At 44.9% G+C, this 20850-nt stretch overlaps 3 protein-coding genes across 4 annotated transcripts; 1 reads left to right on the forward strand and 2 right to left on the reverse strand.

Annotated features, from left to right (window-relative positions):
- Positions 1–7341, reverse strand: oaz1a (ornithine decarboxylase antizyme 1a). The gene is given in 6 exon segments (XM_061239706.1): positions 1–675; positions 799–884; positions 1581–1756; positions 2780–2866; positions 2868–2925; positions 7158–7341. Coding segments are annotated over 6 exon segments (657 nt in total). The 5' UTR covers positions 7277–7341; the 3' UTR covers positions 1–544.
- Positions 7342–8694: 1353 nt separating this feature from the next.
- LOC133127218 (serine-aspartate repeat-containing protein F-like) lies at positions 8695–13903 on the forward strand. 2 transcript variants are annotated; one of them, XM_061239931.1, is made up of 7 exons: positions 8695–8825; positions 9613–9726; positions 10599–10627; positions 11193–11253; positions 11962–12078; positions 12223–12323; positions 12623–13903. In XM_061239931.1, the coding sequence occupies exons 2-7, from the start codon at positions 9633–9635 to the stop codon at positions 13310–13312; spliced, it is 1092 nt and encodes a 363-aa protein (XP_061095915.1). In that variant the 5' UTR covers positions 8695–8825; positions 9613–9632; the 3' UTR covers positions 13313–13903. The 2 variants fall into 2 exon arrangements, with proteins under 2 accessions (XP_061095915.1, XP_061095916.1); XM_061239932.1 differs by lacking the exons at positions 8695–8825; positions 9613–9726; positions 10599–10627 and having other exon boundaries at positions 11193–11310; positions 12213–12323.
- A 375-nt stretch (positions 13904–14278) lies between these two features.
- On the reverse strand, positions 14279–20658 carry amh (anti-Mullerian hormone). Its single transcript, XM_061239930.1, has 7 exons — positions 20358–20658; positions 18721–19125; positions 18038–18222; positions 17688–17805; positions 16996–17116; positions 15822–16276; positions 14279–15332 (listed from the first exon to the last, which is right to left on the reverse strand). Exons 1-7 carry the CDS (start codon positions 20482–20484, stop codon positions 14911–14913), a joined length of 1833 nt encoding a protein of 610 aa, XP_061095914.1. The 5' UTR covers positions 20485–20658; the 3' UTR covers positions 14279–14910.
- Between the last annotated feature and the right edge of the window lie 192 nt (positions 20659–20850).

Raw genomic sequence — 20850 nt, forward strand, 5'->3', positions numbered from 1 at the left:
TTAAGGTGAGCAGTTTTATTTTGCGCACTGTTACAACATGCAGATTTCAGTCCAGTGAAACGAAACAGGTCTAAAAATCCAGAATCATGCACATATAAAATCAATACAAACAATGAAGAGGGAAAAAAAAACAAAAAAAAAAACAAAGCCATGAAAATGGAAAAACTAATTACACTTAATTCTGTATGGGACACTTTGCCCATAAATATTACATCCTAGGGATGATCAGTAGGTGTTGTATTGAGGACACTGGTGAATCTAAAGGAAACAAAAAAATGTAATCTCCATTTATTCTTTTCATATTTCTCATCACCCAGCACTGAGGCTCTTGTGTTCCTTGCTGTTCTCAGTTTACACCAAGTGCAGATGGCGGCGTAGGAATGCGACGGTTTCTTAAAAACGTTCGTACACGAGAGCGGGAGAAAGAGAGAGAGGGAGAGAAAGAAAGAACACGCGCACATTCACCACAACGCCGAGATTTATACAGGAACTGAAAAGAGAGGAGGGCTGCGGGGGCGTGTCTTCATCAGCTGTCCGTCAGCGCTTATTCGTCGTCAGAAGAGTCCCTCTCGATGGTGTAGGCCATGAAGAACGCGTCAGGGCGAGGGGGGGCGAGGGGATGGCCTGGTCTCACAATCTCAAAGCCCAGGAAGCTGAAAGTCCGCAGCAGTGACGCTGTGGAGGGGGGGGGGGGGAGAAGAGAGCGTGAGCTTAAGGGGGCAGGAGAGGGGCCGAGAGAGGCACAGGAGAGAACGAGGGAGGGAGAAGGAGAGGGAGAGGGAGAGAAGGGAGGCTCACCTCGGTCGTCACGGTTCTTGTGGAAGCAGATGAAGACGTGGTCCACCTGCAGCTGCTCCTCTGCAAACTCCAGCAGGAGAGCGAATCTGTGGATGAGGACATTCAGTGACGCAACACGCACTATGAACCGTCCACTTAACCCTTTTTAAGGTGCGAGATCACCAACGTGTGATCAGAATGTTCTTAATATCCTAATGCTGATGGAACAATCACTACTGGTAATCGTAAGTAATGGAGTTCTAGAATACTAAGAACTTGGTCTATATTTCTCAGGGTTCCTTTAATTTTTAAAGCTATGCAACAAAACCACAATTCAAAAAAGGAAGTGTTCGCCTCAACCAGGCAGACCAAGACGCAGATAAACCAAAGGCATCAACCAATGGGGAAGCTGGGTGAAGTCGGGTGAATTTCACCCTGAAAGATCATGCTGTATCCTCAGGATGCGTTTAAGCATATACAGCAGGACAACATGAGCCGAGCTAAACCAACCCAGCTGGGCTCACTTCAGTTCAGTTGTCAGTGGGCAACAGTTGAGAATGACCGATCACAGCCAAGAACTGGATTTCAGCTCAGCCAAGAATAAAAATATTTTCTAAAGTCAGCATAGGAGGGAAAATAATTTATAAATCAAGCACTAACTGGAAAATAAAATTCAACTGTAGAACTAAAACGCCTAAACCAAATTTGGCTCACCTCAAAAAGGTCACGCATGTCTTGAGTGTGCAATGGGTTAATCATACACTAGTTATTTCACAAGGGGTCAAAAAACGGGGCTCACTCACCCGTCCTTGCTGCCTTCGGGCAGGGCTCCGGGGGGAATTTCGATGTACAGGTTCCCCCCCTTCAGCGCCCCCCTCCAGGAGCAGGGCTTGCCCTCGGCCCTGCGGGGCTCAAAGTGCAGGAAGCGTACCCGCCCCGCGGAGGCCTGCGGCTCCTCCAGAACCAGCAAGCGAGCGTCCTGGAGGAGAGGGAAGGGAGGGGGTGAAAAACGGGCCGGGGTTCAGCCGCTGTGCTGGGGCGTCCGGGCCCTGACCAGGCTCTCCAATAGCCCGATGCATACAGAACAGTCCAAAGTGTCGGGAAAAACCATATAGTGAAATAATTAATACAGTCTATAAAACCTAGTGGGGCATGATGTAGCAGAGGCTGTCCAACCCCATTTCCTGGAGATCTACCATCCTGTAGGTTTTAATTTCAACCCTACTTTGGCACACCTGATTTTACCACTTAGCAGCTCAGTGAGATCTTGAGCAGGGCAATAAGGCACTTAAGGTTTAAATGACAGCACTCCAGGAAGTGTGGGACAGCCGTGAAATTTATTAATACCAAATACCCTGAACTAAATTAGTCCCTCCCAATCCTGGTGAGCCATGCTGCGGAGAGTGGCGTCTGAATTCTGGCTCTAACATGCGCACAGCGGGAACGCCCAGCTTCACCACCCTTAGGTACACCGTGTACATAAAAGATGCTGATACAGGCTTTTAGGGGGAGAACAGAGCCCTCATTCATGAAGCTGGCAGTAAGAGCAGTTAAACCACCATGGGGCAGAGGCCTGAGAGAGGGGGGGGGGGGGATGACTCCATTCAATTCAAGACCTGTATTGGCATAATGTACATAGATGCGTATTGCCAAAGCGTGAAAAAATTGGACCCACTGAATTAACAAACATGCGTGTGTGCACTTGTTTGGGGAGTGTCGTGTGTAAACTAGGGTTTGGGGAGTGTCGTGTGTAAACTAGGGTTTGGGGAGTGTCGTGTGTAAACTAGGGTTTGGGGAGTGTCGTGTGTAAACTAGGGTTTGGGGAGTGTCGGTGTAAATTAGGGTTTGGGTAGTGTCGTGGGTAAATTAGGGTTTGGGTAGTGTCGTGTGTAAATTAGGGTTTGGGTAGTGTCGTGTGTAAATTAGGGTTTGGGGAGTGTCGTGTGTAAATTAGGGTTTGGGGAGTGTCGTGTGCAAACTAGGTGCAACGAACAGAACTCACCGAGTAGAAGAGTTTAGCTGAAAGATTGCGATCCCTCTGGTCATTCCCTCGCCCACCTGGGATCTTCAGGGGTGGGAGAGGGGCATCAGGAGCACCACAGAGGCCCTGGACACAGGTTACTACTGGAACGGGAACACCGACATTCCCTGCGCGGGGAGAGGGGACTGCACCATCATTCAAACCTGTACCGACTTACAGGCACAGGGCCCTTCACAGCACATCCAAGCTTAAAGCACTGCCTCACTGTAAAGCTAATGCTCACTACTAATGTGGACTGAAAATGGACAGCAGTCACATTCTTATTAACCCAGAATGCAGTGACAGATTAACGGTCTCTTTGCCCTCGCAAATATCAACACTTAAATCAGTCGTGCAGACGAATGGGACCGCACTGAATATAGGAAAAACAAGCGGCTTCTCAAAACAATGCACTAAGGAGCAGAGTTATTCATGAACACGCAATGCCAAGTTAGCCTGCAGTGAATAATCCAGGCAGTTTGCACTCCATGCAAAACAAGCAAGCCAAAGCTGGTGCCCTCGGTGATTCATTGCTGAAGTTTATGCCAAATCCCGAAATTAATGTGGAAAACGCCCATCTGGAGGGTGGGTGCGGACAGGTTTCTGGGTATTCACTGGCAGCGCTTTCACAGGACGGGTAACCGGTCTGTCCCAACACGAACCCAACGGGAGCCAGAAGAGCCAGTTAAAAACCAGTACCGCCAGATTCCCGCTGCACCGAGAACACACAAAAAAAAAAAAAACAACAAAAAAACCAAAAAAAAAAAAAACCACGACCTTGCTCGAAAAACGGGGAAGTCAACCGTTTCAGAATTCCCCGTTCTGGTTTTCAAAAACCGCAAGACGAAAAGCTCAGCAACTTCCAGTAGTGTTCGTGCCCCATCGCGTGACTTCTGTTTCAGCCACTATGGGGGGTGGGGATAGTTCTCCATTTCACTTCTACCTAGCAGCAGCAGCCCTGGTTCATAACCTCAAATCCTCCTTCAGACGGACCAGTATCTAGAACAGGAGGCTGCTGGGAAGTTAGGACACTCGGGCAGCCTGCACACACACCGCTCTAGATCCAGGAGAAAATCTTTTTTTTGGAATGAGTGTTTTAAATATAATTTAAAAGACAGTCTAATGAACACTAAAAATACCTTCATTTTGGCCAATGCATCTCCTCAGAAGATAAGACCAGTCATATTGTGCCTTGTACCAGGTGGGGGTCAGTGGCTACAAGGAGTTGAGTTTAACATCTTGAATTTGTGTGACAAAAGCCACATAATATGCATATCACATACACTGAAGTCCACAAAATAAGGTGTGCTCTCCTTGTGTTATCGTTTTGCAAATGCAAATTGTGCTTTGACTCCTAGGCAAAAATGTGAACAGCAGAAGTGAGACGAGACTTGGAAGCGCTGAAAATGCCTCCCTCGCAAAAACTGTGATATTGGCAGACAAAACAATTCAGCAATCTGTCACCCACAAACTATATGGGGTGATACCGAACATTTTAATGGCATGTTACCAGAGCAAGGAACTGAACCTTATTCAGCCTTAAGGGAGAATCTACAAAACGCGTACAACGAAGACGCAAGCCCACGCAGACACGAGCCCCAGGCAATTCTGTAACAGGCAGATTTCTGCTTAAGACGGGCAAATAAAAGATCGTCATCAAAGAATTATCGAACCATCCGTCAGTCAGTCAACTTTGCAACAGACTGAAAGAAGGCTCACCGAATCATTTCATCAACTCTTCATACGTGTCTGGGGCTCGCGGCTAATTTTATTCAACCCGAGCGAGGAAAATCATTCAGCTCCCGAGAAAATGGATTGACGTCTCCCCGCTCATCGGCAGCGGGACTCCTCACAGACGCAGGTGTGCGCAAATGACACGCTGGTGCTATATCGAGGTGAAGTGCGACGGAGAGAAAGGAAGGGGGGGGGACGCTTCCTCCACCGCTCTGCGCCAGCACCCACGCAAAGACATCTTCCTGCCGTCGCTAACATTGTCAGAATTCCCCAAAGACACTGGTGCGCGCATACTGTACACAACACACGCGGACGCGCACGTAAGTAGTTCACCGCAGAGCAGCTGCTCCGAGCACACAAGGGGATGAGTAGACCGTATTGCGTAACGGCTTTGGTCCTCTTCCCTCGAACAAATCAGATTTACATAAGACTGCAGCAAACCCCGCTTGGTGTTTAGAACAAGCGAATACGGCTAAAAAACAAAGCCCTATTTTGCATGCCACCTTTAAAGAATGATGTTGATTAGCATTTGAAGAAATGCAAACCGCGGTAACAGGTGCTCCGCCTAGCTCCTTTAAGCACACCTACCAGCACCGATCCCAGCGTATGGTTCTGTACACAAGGGACACCTGAGTCAGAAACTGAATCTAAACGCAGCATAAATAGACCTGATCATTTGAAATCACACAAACCAGGCCAGGATGTTTTGAGATTCCTGATGCTTGATGCACATAATATTGACTTAAATAAATTTAATATTTTTATTTATTTATTTATTTTTTATTGTCACACTATAAAAAAAGACTAAAGAAAATAATCCACTAAACCTCCCCTGTACTGGGATAAGAGCCCAGGTCATAAAGATACAATGTTCCCTGAACAGCAATATAACGCGGAATTACTTGGCAAATTGTCATCAGATTAAATGAAAGCAGTTATCGTAGTACATTGTGTACATCTCATCTGTACTCCAACTGCCAGCAAGGAAAGGCTTTGTGTACGTGGCTACCAACACTTCCCACTATGCTTGCTTTACAAAATCAAAAACGGGGGGGGGGGTTCTTTGCATTTCGAAATACACCCTTGGCCAAGGGTGAACCTAAACAAGTTTTGCTCAGCGACGACCAAAATTTTGTTGCCAGTTCCTGAATATTCATTTTCAACAGCTGAAACGTACTACAAAACATACAAATAGCCCGCGTCAAAAACCTCGGTACATATACTTTTTCTTTTTCCTTGGAAGGAATCGGTATACAAGCATTCATAAACTTTATGCTGGACTCTTGGACTGGGACGAAGTTCAAGATTAACAAAAACCCCATTTAACCCCTTTTGTAATGTTTAATCCCACACTACGATTTAACCGGCTGTTCCACAGTAGCTAACGTTAATAAGGACATATCATCTGACTTACATTGATCATGATAGTAAAGTATTTACTGGACGAACTATAACCCTTTATGCAACAAGGCCTTTTATTACCATCTGGAGTCAGCGACAAAGCAAAACATTAACTCGACTGCCTGACTAATGTAATTTGCTCGTCAACGGATGTTATGTTTGTTGTCCATTGCAATACGAAAGGCACACGAGGGTCGAAAAATAAATCGTACATGGGTAACGCTCCCGTTAATGAATATTTCGCCTGTATCCAAGTTATGGGTTTCACGTTCGCTAAATGGTGGACTTAAACTCGCCCCAACGTTAAGATGGCCAGCAAGATAAGATGCTAAATTATGCCAACCACATCATCTAACGTCGGTCACTTAGACATCGAGAATGTTCGATTCGTTAAGCGACGGTAACGTTAGCTGACATTGATTACGTCGCGATGACCATCTAGCATTGACGTTTGCAATGTTCCTAGGTAACAATAGCTAGTTGTGGTGTGCGACTAGTCTAACGTTGGGCAAACCAAGAAACAGTGTCATCCACATCGACTGAATATGACAAACAAATATATACCCAACTACGTTAGCAAAGCCATGTTAGCCTAAGTGCTAGTAAAAATCAAATTGCTAACGATGCCGTTTCACCTAGACTACTGTGGAGCAATCACGCGATTATGTCACTTCTCGATAGCTACACTAGTCAGTGAACTTGATGCATTGCTAGCTACTTAGAAATACAACGTTAACTTTAATATTTTAATGCTGATCGTTGCGAGCTAGGTAGAACATAACAGCTATATGCTAGCTAGCTATTTAGCTAAGGTTAGGCTAGCTCAAATGCGGCCTATCCTAGCTAGCTAGCTAGTTAGCAATTATCCACCGTTCGGTAGGTGGATTATTTAACGAGGCTAAATGAATGTTAAATTATGACAATGTACCTGACGTCACACAACCGAACGCATCAAGTTAAATATAAGAGAAAGAAATCGTCGTTTGAAACGGGTTATCGTTTAGCTAACTATGTTCAAGTTGGCTACATAGCTAACGTCAGCTAGTAGTAGCTAGCCAGCTATTTGGGCCTTACATTATCCACGGACTAGCGTAAAGAAAATATCGAAGTTAACGTTACCCACGATAACGTTAGGCTAACGGTAGCTCCATTTCTAGCTAGCAAGCCAACACCATTTAAAGTGTCGTTAAAAGTATCAATGTTCCCCATCTAACATTTCTCTTACCTTTTACTTTCGGGCATGTTACTGGTCATGTCGATAACTGGCATTTTGGGTATGTTTCTTTCCTTTTCTCTTACAAAACAGTGGCTATTCAGGATCGTCTGTAGGTTGGATTTAACCATCCGGCCTATGTCCGCTCCCACAGCTCCCTTTCGCCTCCTTGCTTCTTCGCAAAATGGATTCACTACCTCAGGCCGGCTATTTATATGACATGGGAGGGCTCCTGGACAACAAGGAGATTGTGTTGTTTTTCACATCGCACGAAAATCTTATTCTTTTCTGATTGGTCCAGGTGGCGTTGGCACCAATTGCAGCAAAGTACAGATGGAGCACCAAAGGGGAATGTGGTGTGAATTGGCAAATTATTGTTAAATGAACTGTTCTAAGAGATCCATCAAATCCACTGTAAGAGATTAATGTTATTCTGGTAAAATAGCTATTAATGCACATTAATGAAACACGCTTCTGTCTACCTCGCTATTTTTCTGTTTCACACGAGAATAAAGATATTAAATCCGATATAATTGACGTTTAGTCGGTGAGAATAACTAATTTGTGCTTTTTAAAAATATTTTCATGGCTAGCCCAGCTTTCGCAAACACTTTTGCTACGTATACAACAAGATTGCGGTTAACACATTTATTACCACCCCAAACCCAAAAAGTATTCAGATGTAAATTTGTCCAGAATACCATACGTATATTTTTCTGAGGGAAAATGTCCTAAAACCGTTTTTCCAAAACCACACAAATTAGAACACATTTCCAGCCTGAGCTACTACTGTCTGCAAACCAGTTCAATCAACAAGAACATATAGGAGGCTAAGAAAATCATATGAAAGACTGGTGTGCCCCCATGATCAATGATGTCATCCAATGAGTCAGAGATTCCGTGCTAATTAGATGTTTTATTTGGATTATACTGATTAATCTGTTGTTAAATTTAGGGTGGTGTTGTTAAATGTATATTTGCGGCATGTTATATTTGAGTAATTTCTTATGCACCTGTTAATAGTCTCAGAATGTCTGTGCTTGTGTTTTTAGACGTGACGATACATTTGGAAGGAAGCATTTAATTTGCAATCTTCCCTTTTCGAGCATTTAGTGTTTCGTGTATTGTATACAGTATATATTTTTGGTTTTGAATATTACATGCACTACATTGCACTACATTTTTATAAATTATTATTCAATTTAGTGCATGATTCTTTTTTTAAATTATTATTATCAATATTACAAGCACTACATTGTCCCTGTGCTGGTATGTTATTATAAATTGTAGGTCTGTGTATGCTGGTACAAAAAAAGGCAATTCAATATACAATAACAGTTTTTGTATAGCATATAGGAATGTCCAAATTAGAAACAAAAAAGAAGGATGTTTACAGTAGGGAGACATGCTGTATGATTAACCCTTGCCCTGCTAGTCTGACTCAGCTGAATGCCAAGAGGATTAGCAGCCCGTCTTAGAAATATTACCGAGAATGTTTTATTTTTTTAATACTTCACAGCTGTGCCTGTCAGTCAGAGACTTTGCCAGGGGGAGGGAGGGGACGGGGGGGAAACGAGAGCAGTAGTTTGGGGATCAGGTGCAAGCACTGGGAAACACTCCCCGGCTATTCAGGCCACCGCCACTGAAGACTCTTGTCGGGACTGGGAAAGTTTGAGTCAGGTAAGTTCCAATCAATCATTGATACGGGGTTAAACCTAAACTTTGTGTTGGGGAATTTGTCCAGGGACCTTGATCCCAGTGGTTAAAATTGACATTTGAATTCCTTTTAATTCTCCCAGTCTGTCTCACTCCTTTGATCCAGCTCAGTGTCCATTTTAGGAGTGGCTGTAATATTAGTCCGTGCCTCATATACTTTAATCTCCGCTGTCATGCACTACTGCCCCTGTCTTAGTAAGAAGAGAACAAAATAATTATATTGTGACAGAGTTTTAAATTATGTATGTGTATGGGATGACCTTGTGCTCACTGCTATCAATTATTTTAGAACAAAGGATCCAACAAAAAGTCTATTTCTGCATTTGAACAGAAGCTTTTTAGCATTGCTGCTGAAGCTGTGGGAGTTCATTCTCTGTAGTGGACAGATCAAATGTAAAAGCTATAAACACACACACAGGTACATGCACACACACACACACACACACACACACACACACACACACACACAGACACACACACACAAAGACACAGTATAGCTCAAATCTGTTTTTAAGTAATTGTGTTTAAGTGCAAGTCATTGATCATAAACAAACTGGAGTGAAGTGTTATGGGTAAAGGTTTACATATGTTCTTATGATGGGAAACACCATGACAACTGGTATCAACATGGATGTTTTGTACTTGTGTACTGGGTGCTCTCTTGTCTAAAACGGAATGTGTATTAATATTAGGGACATGGATAAATGTGTTTTTTGCTGTAACCCCCCCACACGCACAAGTTTTGTCTCAGATTATCCCAGTCACTCTGGGATGGAGGACAAAGCCGTGGAGATATTGGAGGGTGAACTTGGGGTGCAACTGAAAGACGAACCACCCCCCAAACCAGCCAGGCTCCGGAAGGCAGGTAAATGAGAAAATAAGGTGCATGAAAAAAGAAAAGGACAATTTTTCTGTTTGGGATGTTGTAGACTATGTATAGTCTATATATATATGGAATATATATACCGGTATATATAGAATATATATATATTTATATATATAGTCTATATATACCTGTATATATATTCCATAGGTCCTGAAACCAGACATGTGAAATATAATCTGGGCCATCCTATTGCATCATTGCATCATTGCATCATGCATTATTTATTGGCCTGGAACTTACCATGGAAAACATACACCGCTTTCAATTATACATGACATTTGTATCTGAAATGAATGTCACTTTCATTGTTAAATGGCATCTATTCATCAAATATAGTTAATATTGTTTGCAATTGGTATAAAGTGTATATGTTCAGTACTGTGCTTACATGTTATTCAGTATTGATTTAAAATCCTAATAATATCCTGGGTATATTTGACCCAGGCAAACAGTTACAAAACAAGTAAAGAGGCCACAAGGGTTAACTGTGCACATTGTATTTAAAGATACACACATACAGCACCCCCAGAGAAAGTTGTCTGGCCCAGATTGGGCCTGAGTCTATAACACCATCCAGGATGGATTACAGACCCAGTCTGTGCCGTCTAAACAGAACAAAGAGCGATACCAATCTGAAGAATACAGAATGCAAGCCAGTCCTGGCACAGGTCCTGCAATGTATCATCACCCAGATTGTGAATGTTTCACTGGGCTCTGGCAAGAGTTTCCCAGCTCCTTACTGGGTCCAGCACAAGGCAGCAGTTTCAGTCGGGTCTAGAATCGGGTTGAGATTCGGGGATCATACTTTCAACCGTTAAAAGTCACACTAAATATCACGTCTTCCTTTGCAGATGCACAGTCACCAAAGAAAAAGAAAGAGGTGAGCTTTGACTGAGTACTGACTAAGTATGTTCTAGAGATCTACACAGTCAAAAATAGCAATAGTGTTGTATCTAACTCAGACACAGTGTAGTTCAACCAATAGGGATGGTCATTCCAAGGAGTCTGCACAGTAAATCTATGGAGAAAATCTGTGCTATAAAGAAGTCAATCAAAATACTTTGCAGTAGGCTTCTACTTTTTATTTTCTTGATTATCTAATGCCGAGTCAGGCATTTGGCTGTCTACATTGACTATACTGATATAATCATGTGACAGTGTACGGAGTATGTGCTTATAATCCTCAAACCTCAAACAGTAAAATGTTAAATGGACTCTTATAGTGAGTGTACACAGGGTCCCTATTGGACTCACCAACAGTCTGCCCTGTTGAAAAAAAACAGCTCAAGTTAGGTTTTGAAACAGTTGGTAGCTGGTCATTTCAAGCTGGTCATAGCTGTATTTTACACCAGGGTATTGAATATATCCTTTATCTGACTAGGTTAGGTGACAGTGTTGAATTAACTCCGAATATCTTACTGCGCCTTACTCTTCTCTCCTCACAGGGAGCCCCAACAAGCCCCCGGCAAGTCTCAAAGAAAGCCCCAAAGGAAAGAGCAAGGCCCAGTGTGTCTCCCCACTCTCTTCACACTTCACTTGTGACTCAACACTGAGTGTCCATCTGTTAGTCCTTCTACTGCATGTGCACTCACCAGGGCTGACCAGCCCTGTTCCTGGAGATCTACAGTACCGTCCTGCAGATCTTTCAACTCCGACCCTGACGAAACACACACCGGCACTTCCAACAGCTAGAGATCTTAGTTCAACTGCTAATTAGTAGAATCAGGTGTGGCAAATTAGGGTTGAAGTAAAAAGCTAGTCTACAGGACTGAAGATCTTCAGGAACAGGGGTTAGGCAGCTCTGGCATTCATCTATGGATCTATTAATCTTGGGATGTAGTCTGTCAGAGTTGATTAAACACTGAACATTTCACTGTGTATTGTGCAATGAGCTGTGTTCATCGCCAGCATTTAAAATCAATTCTCTATTCATGTCTTTGACACTACTCACCCATATCAATGATCAATTGTGTGCTTTATTGACCTTTGACCTCACCCTTTAACTACATATGAAAGTCCTGCAGATAAATGATAAACTTAACTGAACAATTTAACGTCACCAATATGCCCAAAAATGACGTATGATATGTATGGATGGTTAGTGATATATTTAGTTTTCTCAGGGATCTGCCAGTTATTCTTTTACATATTATTTTAACATCATCAGAATGGTTACTGTAAAGTGTTTCAAATAATTGTTTGCCTGTTTTGCAGCATCCAACCAAAAGTCAAGTAATGATGACAACCCATTGGAATGGATTACTCTGAATCGTTGTCTTGTATTGGCTGTCCTCACAATTCTGATCAGTACTGGAGTCAACAGTCTGAATGGTGAGTGTCTTCACATGCATTAAAAACATACTCTGGGAGGTGACAAGTATGTTCTACTTCATGTCATATCACCTATTATGGAAGTATCGATAGAGATCTTTTCATTCAGTGCCTATCGATGTTCTCATTCTCAGTGTCTTTCAGAAACCTTGGAGGAATACTGGGAAAGGCAGGATGTCGAGCTGTCTGCAGAGGAACTGGCTTTGGGGCAGAGTGATGTAACCGAAGGCAGCGCACTAGAGGAGGTACTGAAGCCGTGGCCTACCCTGTCCTCTCTCTCTCTGTCCATCTGTATGTCAGAAGTATGGACATTCTAGATAAGGGGAAATGGAGAACAAGGACACACAGTGGCAAGCTAATCACTCCACCTTTGTGGAAAATCTTCAGCCTGCTACACATGAGTGAAAGTCAGAGAGAGAGAGAGATAGTTATTTAGAGATATAGTTAGTTAATTTGTTCCGTACAAGCCAGGTGCTTTGCATCTAATAAAAGTTGACACTTGCTCATGCAGACCTGTGGTACGTTTCCTGTTTCTCTCCTCCAGACTGAGAGCTCACTGTGGAGCAGTCTGTTCTCGTGGAGGCGAGCAGAATATGATTATGATTGTGAAACAGACGAGTACTGCGATGGCTACGACGCTTATGATGATGATGATGATGATGATGACGATGGCACTGTCAACGGTGATGATGATGATGGCGATGATGATGATGATGCTGTCGATGATGACGCTGTCGACGACGATGATGACGACAATGATGTGGATAATGATGCAGATGACGAAGACGACGATGATGATGAGGATGATGATGATGAAGAAGATGATGACGACGATGATGATGATGATGGCGTCAATGATGCCGATGACGATGAGGATGATGAGGATGATGAGGATGAGGACGACGATGAAGATGACGATGACGATGATGAGGATGATGACAATGAAGATGAGGATGATGACGATGATGAGGATGATGACGACGATGAGGACGACGATGAAGATGACGATGATGAGGATGATGACGATGACGACGATGACGACGATGACGACGATGATGACGATGAGGATGACGATGAAGATGACGACGACGATGATGAGGATGATGACGATGAAGATGACGATGACGATGACGATGATGAAGATGATGACGACGACGACGATGACGATGACAGCGGCCCTGGAGGAAAATCGAGAACAAAACCGACTCCAAAGAGAGGGTTGCTGAGGGAATGAGAGGGGAAGGAGCACACAGTAAAACCCAGGAAACGACACTCAAGGGAACCAGAGGAAGAACAGTGCTCGTCCGTCCCTCCTCTCCAAGATCTGAGCACAGTGCTTCATTCTCTAATGACCAACAGTTCACCTGGAGACGAGAGCTTCTTCTGCTGATGAAAGCCTTGTCTTCTGTCCCAGACACCGAAGGTCAATGTCTCTGGAGTATCTCTTCCTGTGCAGTTTGCTGTCCAAATGTCTCCAGGAGGGAACTGGTCCCCTGGAATAATCCTTCACTTCCAATTAATATGTCAGCCATTACTTCTTTGGGCTCAATTCTCTCCAATATGGTGGGAGGACATTAATCCTGAAAATTTGATATTCACGTAAGTGAACCGTTTACCTGTTAGTACTGATATGGTTCATTCATAGCTCATTAGCTCATAGAGGGAGTAGTTAAAAGTATAGTGTCATTTCCAGGACACCAGAAACAACATCCACAATTTACAAGTTACAGACTGAAAATATGTTGGATTACACTTTCAGTGGCAGATAAGGTTCATAAGTGTGTCACATGAAAATGCTGTATCTATATTAAATTATTTATTTACATCGTTGATTCACTGTCATTTTCTAACTGATCTGATATACTACACATTGCCTGCACTTGGATTTTGTCAGCTAAAAGCATAACAAACTAAGTTATATTCTGTCTCCCCGAATTTCATTACAAATGAAAGATACAATTTCTGCAGTGTTTTTACAATGGATTGATTTACAGTGTGTGCTGTATCTGTATTTGAGGACAAAGGATTGCATAGCTTTCAAAGCTCCATCAAGAAGAGATGCTCTTTTGCTTCGACCCTGAAACCCTGCCACAACTTTTTGATGTCAGTTTTTTTCCCATCATACCTGGTTCAAAGCTGCACATTCATAGACAGAAAAAAATATACATGATTATAAAAACCCAGCAACATTTCTGTGAATAAGTGTTTTTTTATTCATTTATTACTGAAATGTGTTCACACAAGGATTTTGAAGCCCCGTATATTATGTGGAGGTGCTCAGTGCATAGAAACACGTGGAATAATATTAATATAACACAATATGCATTTTCATTTAGAAAAAATAAAAAGGGGGAAATGAATGTACAAAGTGAGGACAGCAGTCTCTGGTTGTTTCTGTAGAGCTGCGTTTACACACAGGCGGGTGCGGGGGTGCGGGGTCTTAAGCCCAGTCTCCACCAAACAGCCCAGAGGAGACGAGACGCGACTAGAGAAATCTCGGAACGTCCGTGTTTAAATCTCGAAACGTCCGCGGGTATGGACTAGGCAGTCCACACCAAAGCGGCGAGTAAACAAATAAATGACTGTTTCCACGACGACTCGAGTTAACAGTAACGTTAAATCACTGTAACTGTTCTTAAAAACTCCGGACTTAAGACTCGACACGCTCGGTTTTCAAAACGCTAGCCGCTGGAGAGCCGACGTTCTAAAACCGCGCATTCACGCCGACAGAACTTTCTTCTAAAATAACGTTCTGAAACCGTCACGTCCGGTCTGGTCTGGTCTGGTCTGGTCTGGTCTGGGCTGTTTTTTGGAGACTGGGCTTTAGCGCTTTCAGCGGCAGCCGCACTTCTTGGCCACCATGTTGGGCTTGATGGTGATCTGCGTGCCGCCCCCCTTCAGCTCCACCACCTGCAGGTCGTCGTACTCCAGGGGCACGCAGCACAGGGAGCGCCCCAGGGCCAGGCCGCTCTGCTCGTGGCTGTTCAGCAGGATGGCGTGGTTGTTGGCGTCGGCCAGCGGGAAGCCGCAGGCGCCCTCGCAGTTGTTGATGGCGGCCGTGTCCGGGGTCAGCACGTAGCTCTTCAGCGACACGGTCAGGGGCTGCAGCCGGCACGTTCCCCCCCTTCCGGAACCTTCCTCACCCCCGCGGGCGGAGCGCAGGCCCCTCTCCTCCTCCCAGGCTCCCAGCACCACCTGCAAGGCCTTGAACAGGAGCAGGGCGCGGTACTGCGCCTCTCTGTGGTTCTCCATATCTGCGGAGAAACAGGAGGAGACAAATCTATCATAAACGTGTATACCTGGAATGCATAAACCATAATTCATATTGTTACGAGCATATTGTTAATTTGTCTCGATCAGGCCAGACACAGGGTATTTAAAGACATTCTAGGCCTGATTGACCTAAGTCCTGTATTTGGTTATAAATTGGTTTAAATGATTTAAATTTGGTGGTGTTATTATATTTGTGTATGCAAAAGGTGATAGTAGGGTCAAAATAATTGTTAACAGGCAAACAATGTTCTTAAATTATCTTTAAAATAAAATGGTTAGACCAGTGATTGACCAATGGTTAGAGTCAATTTGTGACTCTAGTTTCTTTAGTTTATAATAATAATAATTTTGGTGTTTAGCTGACGCTCTTATCCGAAGTGACTTACAGTTGATTAGACTAAGCACATTCTGAAATGAGGGTTTTGTGCATGGCGTTCCCGTGCCTGGGCTCTGTGTTCGTATCATCTCACCTGCTGGTGCCTCTCCTCCACCCTCCCCTGGGAGAGAGACCAGCTCCTGCAGCTTCTGCAGCCTCTCCCTGAGGCCACACCCGCCCGTCACCTCCCGGACCAATCGGGTCACGGCCTCCTCCAGCCGGAGCCTCAGAATGGCCACCAGAGGGGGCTGTAGATCCAGCTCCACCCGGTGCTCCAGCAGGTCGGTGGCCCGGCAGGGGAAGGAGAACACGGTTGGGGCTGAGGAGTTTAGGAGCCCCAGGAGGAGGGACTCGCTGGAGGAGGCACCCAGGGACAAGGGGGGGAGAGACTGCAGGACGTCCAGGGAGACGGAGGCAGCCCGAGATGGGAGAGACTCCAGCTTCCCTGGGGAGAGAGCCATGCTCAGGAACTTCTGCAGGGCACACAGAAAGAGGAAAGTCCTGGAGGATGCCAGAGCGTCTGGGGATTGGACCATCTCTGGTGTCAATCTGCAGGAAACAGGACCACATGTTAGCCAGCGCTAGTCAATCTGCAGGAAACAGGACCACATGTTAACCAGCGCTAGTCAAGCAGCAGGAAACAGGACCACATGTTAACCAGCGCTAGTCAAGCAGCAGGAAACAGGACCACATGTTAACCAGCGCTAGTCAAGTAGCAGGAAACAGGATCACATGTTAGCCAGCGCTAGTCAAGCAGCAGGAAACAGGACCACATGTTAGCCAGCGCTAGTCAAGCAGCAGGAAACAGGACCACATGTTAGCCAGCGCTAGTCAAGCAGCAGGAAACAGGACCACATGTTAGCCAGTGCTAGTCAAGCAGCAGGAAACGGGACCACACATGGTGCCAGTTAATCCACAGAAAACAGGCACACATTAGCCAGTGCTAGTCAATCTGCAAGAAACAGGACCACACATGTTAGCCTATGCTAGTCAATCCATGGACAGGACCACACATGTTAGCCAGTGTTGGTCAATACACAGGAAACAGGATCACACATGTTGGCCAACGCTAGTCCCAGCCTCATCTCTGAGCCTCTCCTCAAACACATTTGTAGCATTTTCATTCCTGGGGTAGAAGGAATGTCTCAATTTAACAACAACAACAACAACAACAACAACAAAGCCACTCTGTGCACAAACTCTCCCATGTAAGGCAGTGGATGTGTTTGATGATGCAGACACCCCCGTCCCAAAACACACAGACAAACCCATTGCTAGGAGAGGCCGAGCTGTCCGGTGTTCTGCTTCTGAACAGGAGCAGAGGACCTTGGGTAGCATTAGGCCCAGCCCCCTCCCCTGTCAGCAGGTCCTGTAGACTCCTCTTCTCCCCTGGTGGGGGAAATGAGCAGTGAGAACTATCCCATACGAACGAGGAAGCACCTTTCTCTCGAGTTTGGTGTAGCATTAACCCAGTCTTTTTCCTCCACAAAGTATGCAGCCAAAATCAAAATTACCTACAGCACCCCTGCTGAAAAAACAGCTCAAGCTATGTTTTGAAACAACTGGTAGCTGGTTGACCAGCTCAGACCAGCTCCAAGCTCAACATGGTTTAGCTGGTCCACCAGTTCAGACCAACTCCCAGATTGACATCAGTTGCTTAAATGACTGTATGTTTTGAAACAGCCGGTAGTTGGTTGACCAACTACCAGCTCAGACGACCAGCACTAGTCGGTTGACCAGCTCATACCCAGCTAGACCATCTTATGTCCAGCTCAACTTTCAAGCTGGTCAAGCTGACATAGCTGGATTTACAGCTGGGACATTACAGAAAAGGAAAATATTAGTTAAATGTCCTGGGGTGTGAATATTCCCTACACCACAGGCAGCTTCATAATTAAACATTAGAATACAGAGGCTCCTTCTGTCAGGATCCTCTCTGGAACAGACAGGAAGTGGTTACCTTCCTCTGTCTGCTTCACCTCCACCGTAATCCTCAGCGTCAGGTGACCGTGCGCGTGGTCCTTCGTTTGCCTCCCGGTCAGAACCACGTATCGCGTCCCAGCCAAAATGCACGCCGTCTGAAACAGTTTCGACATTTTAATGCAAGTTCCCATTTTAAATAAACCGACCGGCCCTTTTTTTTAAAAGTAACTGACAATCCCCTGCAGAGACAGCTCGAGTGCTCAGAACTCATGTTATATTAACGTACCGTCGCTCGCAAGAGATGATGCAAATTCAAACAGCCTCCATGAATTAAACATTGAACCATTCTGCTTTGATCTTTCGATGTCAGGTGCCACAGGGCCTCACCTGTTTGTGTGGGAGGAGGGACTCGCTGGCGAAGGACGCTCTCAGCCCACCTGTGCCGGTGGAGCCCCCCAAGGCAAAGAGCAGGGTGGGGGTGAGGCTGTCGAGCAGGGGCCGCAGGGTGGGGGGCAGGAGAAAGCGGAGAGTCAGCTCTCTCCTCTGGTGTTCCCCGTGGACCCCCCAGAGCTCTGACACAGGGAAACACAGTGCAGGAGCACATTCAATCCTGCACATGTATTTAAAACATATGTTATAATATTACTATAATATACGTAAAAATTTAATAAACAAATATCATTAAAACATTTGCCTGCCTCTCTAAGGATTTCTGTAATCATAGCTTGCAGTCTACAAGAGTTAAAGAAACCAGAGAAACACGGTAGAATTGGAAAAGGGTGCATTCCTTTCTAACCCATCCCCCGTCAATCTCTCATCAGGGGGGCCTAGGGCCGGGTCCTCGACACTCCCTTCAGTGTGAAGTTATTCACAAGGAAAGCTGTTGGGGGACTGGTTTTTGTTATCACCTTAAAATCAGCAACTAATTCAAGTCCAAGAAACCAGGCCAGGTGAGTTAAAAAAAGAAACACTTCCATTCATCAATTGGTAAATGAAACCAGAAGAACCTGTCGCTCTCCAGGGCTGCAGATTCCTGGTACACAGGAATGAACCCAGCAAAGATAACTTACCTTTAGTAGGCTGCAAAACATGCAATCCGCCCCTGTCTTTTTCCACAGCGTTTGCTAGTGCAGACAGGACCGGGTCCAGGCCACTCGAGTTCCCACTTGGATCGGGACAAAGTCCGAAACGAGTCAAATCTTCCTGTTCCGGCTCTCTCTCCCTTCCCCAGCCTTCCAGCAGGGCGTTAAACAGATCTCTCCCGACAGGTTCCTGATCTTCCCCCAGTCCGAAACACGGCCCGGTCCAGCACTGGCTTCTGGGTTCGGGTTCTGGTTCCGGGTCACGGAGGGAGGTGGTATTCTGATCCGTGGTCGCCGTGGCGTCGTCGGGGGAACGGGACTGGAGACGGGGAGCGAGCTTCTCGTCCTCCTGCTCACCTCCCTGGGGTCCATCTTCTCCTCCATGCCTTTCATCTGTCCCACATTTACGATTCAAAGTTTTGTTAACCAGGTTATGGCACCGGACACAACAGGAATGCTTGAACAGAAAGATCCAAGGAACACATACAATTGAGATTTTATGCAAAATGATTTGAATTCTTGTAATCTTACTAAATGCCTCCACATTTACCACACTGTACCAGGTTATGTAAGGCATGCCATGGGTACTTACAGCACACTGCTATATTGAGTCTAAATACAGCCTGAGGCTGTTTGGCCACTTCTCCAGTCTGTGCTCTCAGGGAAGAAGAATGACCCACATTTTTTTTTTGTAAAGTTTATCGAGCGGTTAATGCAATTCCTCTCTTCAACGTCTTATCAAACTGTTAAACGCCTTTCAGCTTCATGTAAAGATGGGGATTGGGGGAGCTGCTCGCGTTTTGCTCCGAACTAATAAGGAAAACCATTTCATGCAACTAAAAAAAAAAACAACTGAAGATCAGTTAGCATTACAAATGCAGAAAGAGCTGTCTGTTGGGGCTGGTGTTGAGAATCAGCTACAGTATTGCATCAGGGTAGAGTTTTTCAGCTGAAACAGCATTGCACTGAATGTCTGGTTGCACAGTGCTATTAATATAGCAGGGGAAGGAGGCTGTGTAGGCTACAGGGTGACAGCATTTGTTGAATATGGGATTCACTGTCTCTGGTTACAGCCCTGACACACCAATCAAGGTAGCAAACATTCTGCATATTACAGTAAGGATCTATATTACCCAGCATGCCCTGCATAAAACAGAGTTCTAAATATTTACATATACCTACATACCATCGAAACACCCTGGGTCAATATTGAGTGAGGTCACCATAGTGTCAGTCACAGCTTATGCACTACACCACTTGTCATGTAAAACCCAAATCAATATCTTTCTTGTAAGAAAATATATGGTAAATATAAAAAAATTATATTTTTCACTATTTATTTTTAAATATGAGAAATATATTTGAGGATGGAATGAGATATATTCCCATATATTTTACATTACAAAGGATTGTCATGGTAGCCAATTCCACACTCAAACTGACCCTGATTAAATCAAATAAGGTCTAGGAGTATCTTTGAGCGTTTTCTAAAATCGCATCCACACATCTAGTCAGGTGTACGGCGGAGCAAGCATTATCTACTCTGATGCTATAGCTAGCCTAACGAAGCTGTATGAAATGAGATCAGAATATGTTTGCAGAAAAAAGCAGGGAAAATCACAGACCTGGCCTGAGACGGTCTGGATTTAGGATTTGGTCCGTCCCTCCCCTTCCGTCCCCATGGTGTGGGAGCATTGCCGTGGCGCAAGGCAACAACAGCAGCATCACTCTTATCACCCTCCTTGTCCACATGTCTGTCGGTCTGTCCAGCCCTTTGCCCGAATCGGCGTCCGCCGCGCTTCTGGGCAGGACGTCGAGCAGGACGGGGTATGTATACGCATTCCCACTCTCCCAGAGAGTGTCCAAACTGTCAAGAGAGCTGTGCAGCAATGCGCGGCCTTGGAGTGATGAAAGACGCTTTTTCTTTTTATTTAATTTGTATTTTTTTTTTCAAACCTTTAACGCCAAGGAGGGCTCGTGCAGATGGCCTGCCGCTGCTCTCAGTGAGGTGCACAAACAGACGATGTCTGGACAGAGAGGAACAGAGCATACTATTAATAATTCCAGCGCCTCAGATAAGGGCAAGGGAACTCGTTCGGAGGCAGACAACGAGGGTTT

Source organism: Conger conger, chromosome 4 (assembly GCF_963514075.1).
Source record: "Conger conger chromosome 4, fConCon1.1, whole genome shotgun sequence".
Lineage (NCBI taxonomy): Eukaryota > Metazoa > Chordata > Actinopteri > Anguilliformes > Congridae > Conger > Conger conger.

Bases quoted from the DNA above. Each gene is read 5' to 3' on its own strand.
- LOC133127218 (XM_061239931.1), top strand. From the start codon at position 9,633: ATGGAGGACAAAGCCGTGGAGATATTGGAGGGTGAACTTGGGGTGCAA. The intron at 9,727-10,598 runs GTAAATGAGAAA...CTTCCTTTGCAG, and splicing joins AGCCAGGCTCCGGAAGGCAG to ATGCACAGTCACCAAAGAAA. The intron at 12,324-12,622 runs GTACTGAAGCCG...TCTCTCCTCCAG, and splicing joins AAGGCAGCGCACTAGAGGAG to ACTGAGAGCTCACTGTGGAG.
- amh (XM_061239930.1), bottom strand. From the start codon at position 20,484: ATGTGGACAAGGAGGGTGATAAGAGTGATGCTGCTGTTGTTGCCTTGC. The intron at 17,117-17,687 runs GTAACCACTTCC...TTCCCCCACCAG, and splicing joins GGTGAAGCAGACAGAGGAAG to GGGAGAAGAGGAGTCTACAG. The intron at 15,333-15,821 runs GTGAGATGATAC...GTTTCTCCGCAG, and splicing joins TGGAGGAGAGGCACCAGCAG to ATATGGAGAACCACAGAGAG.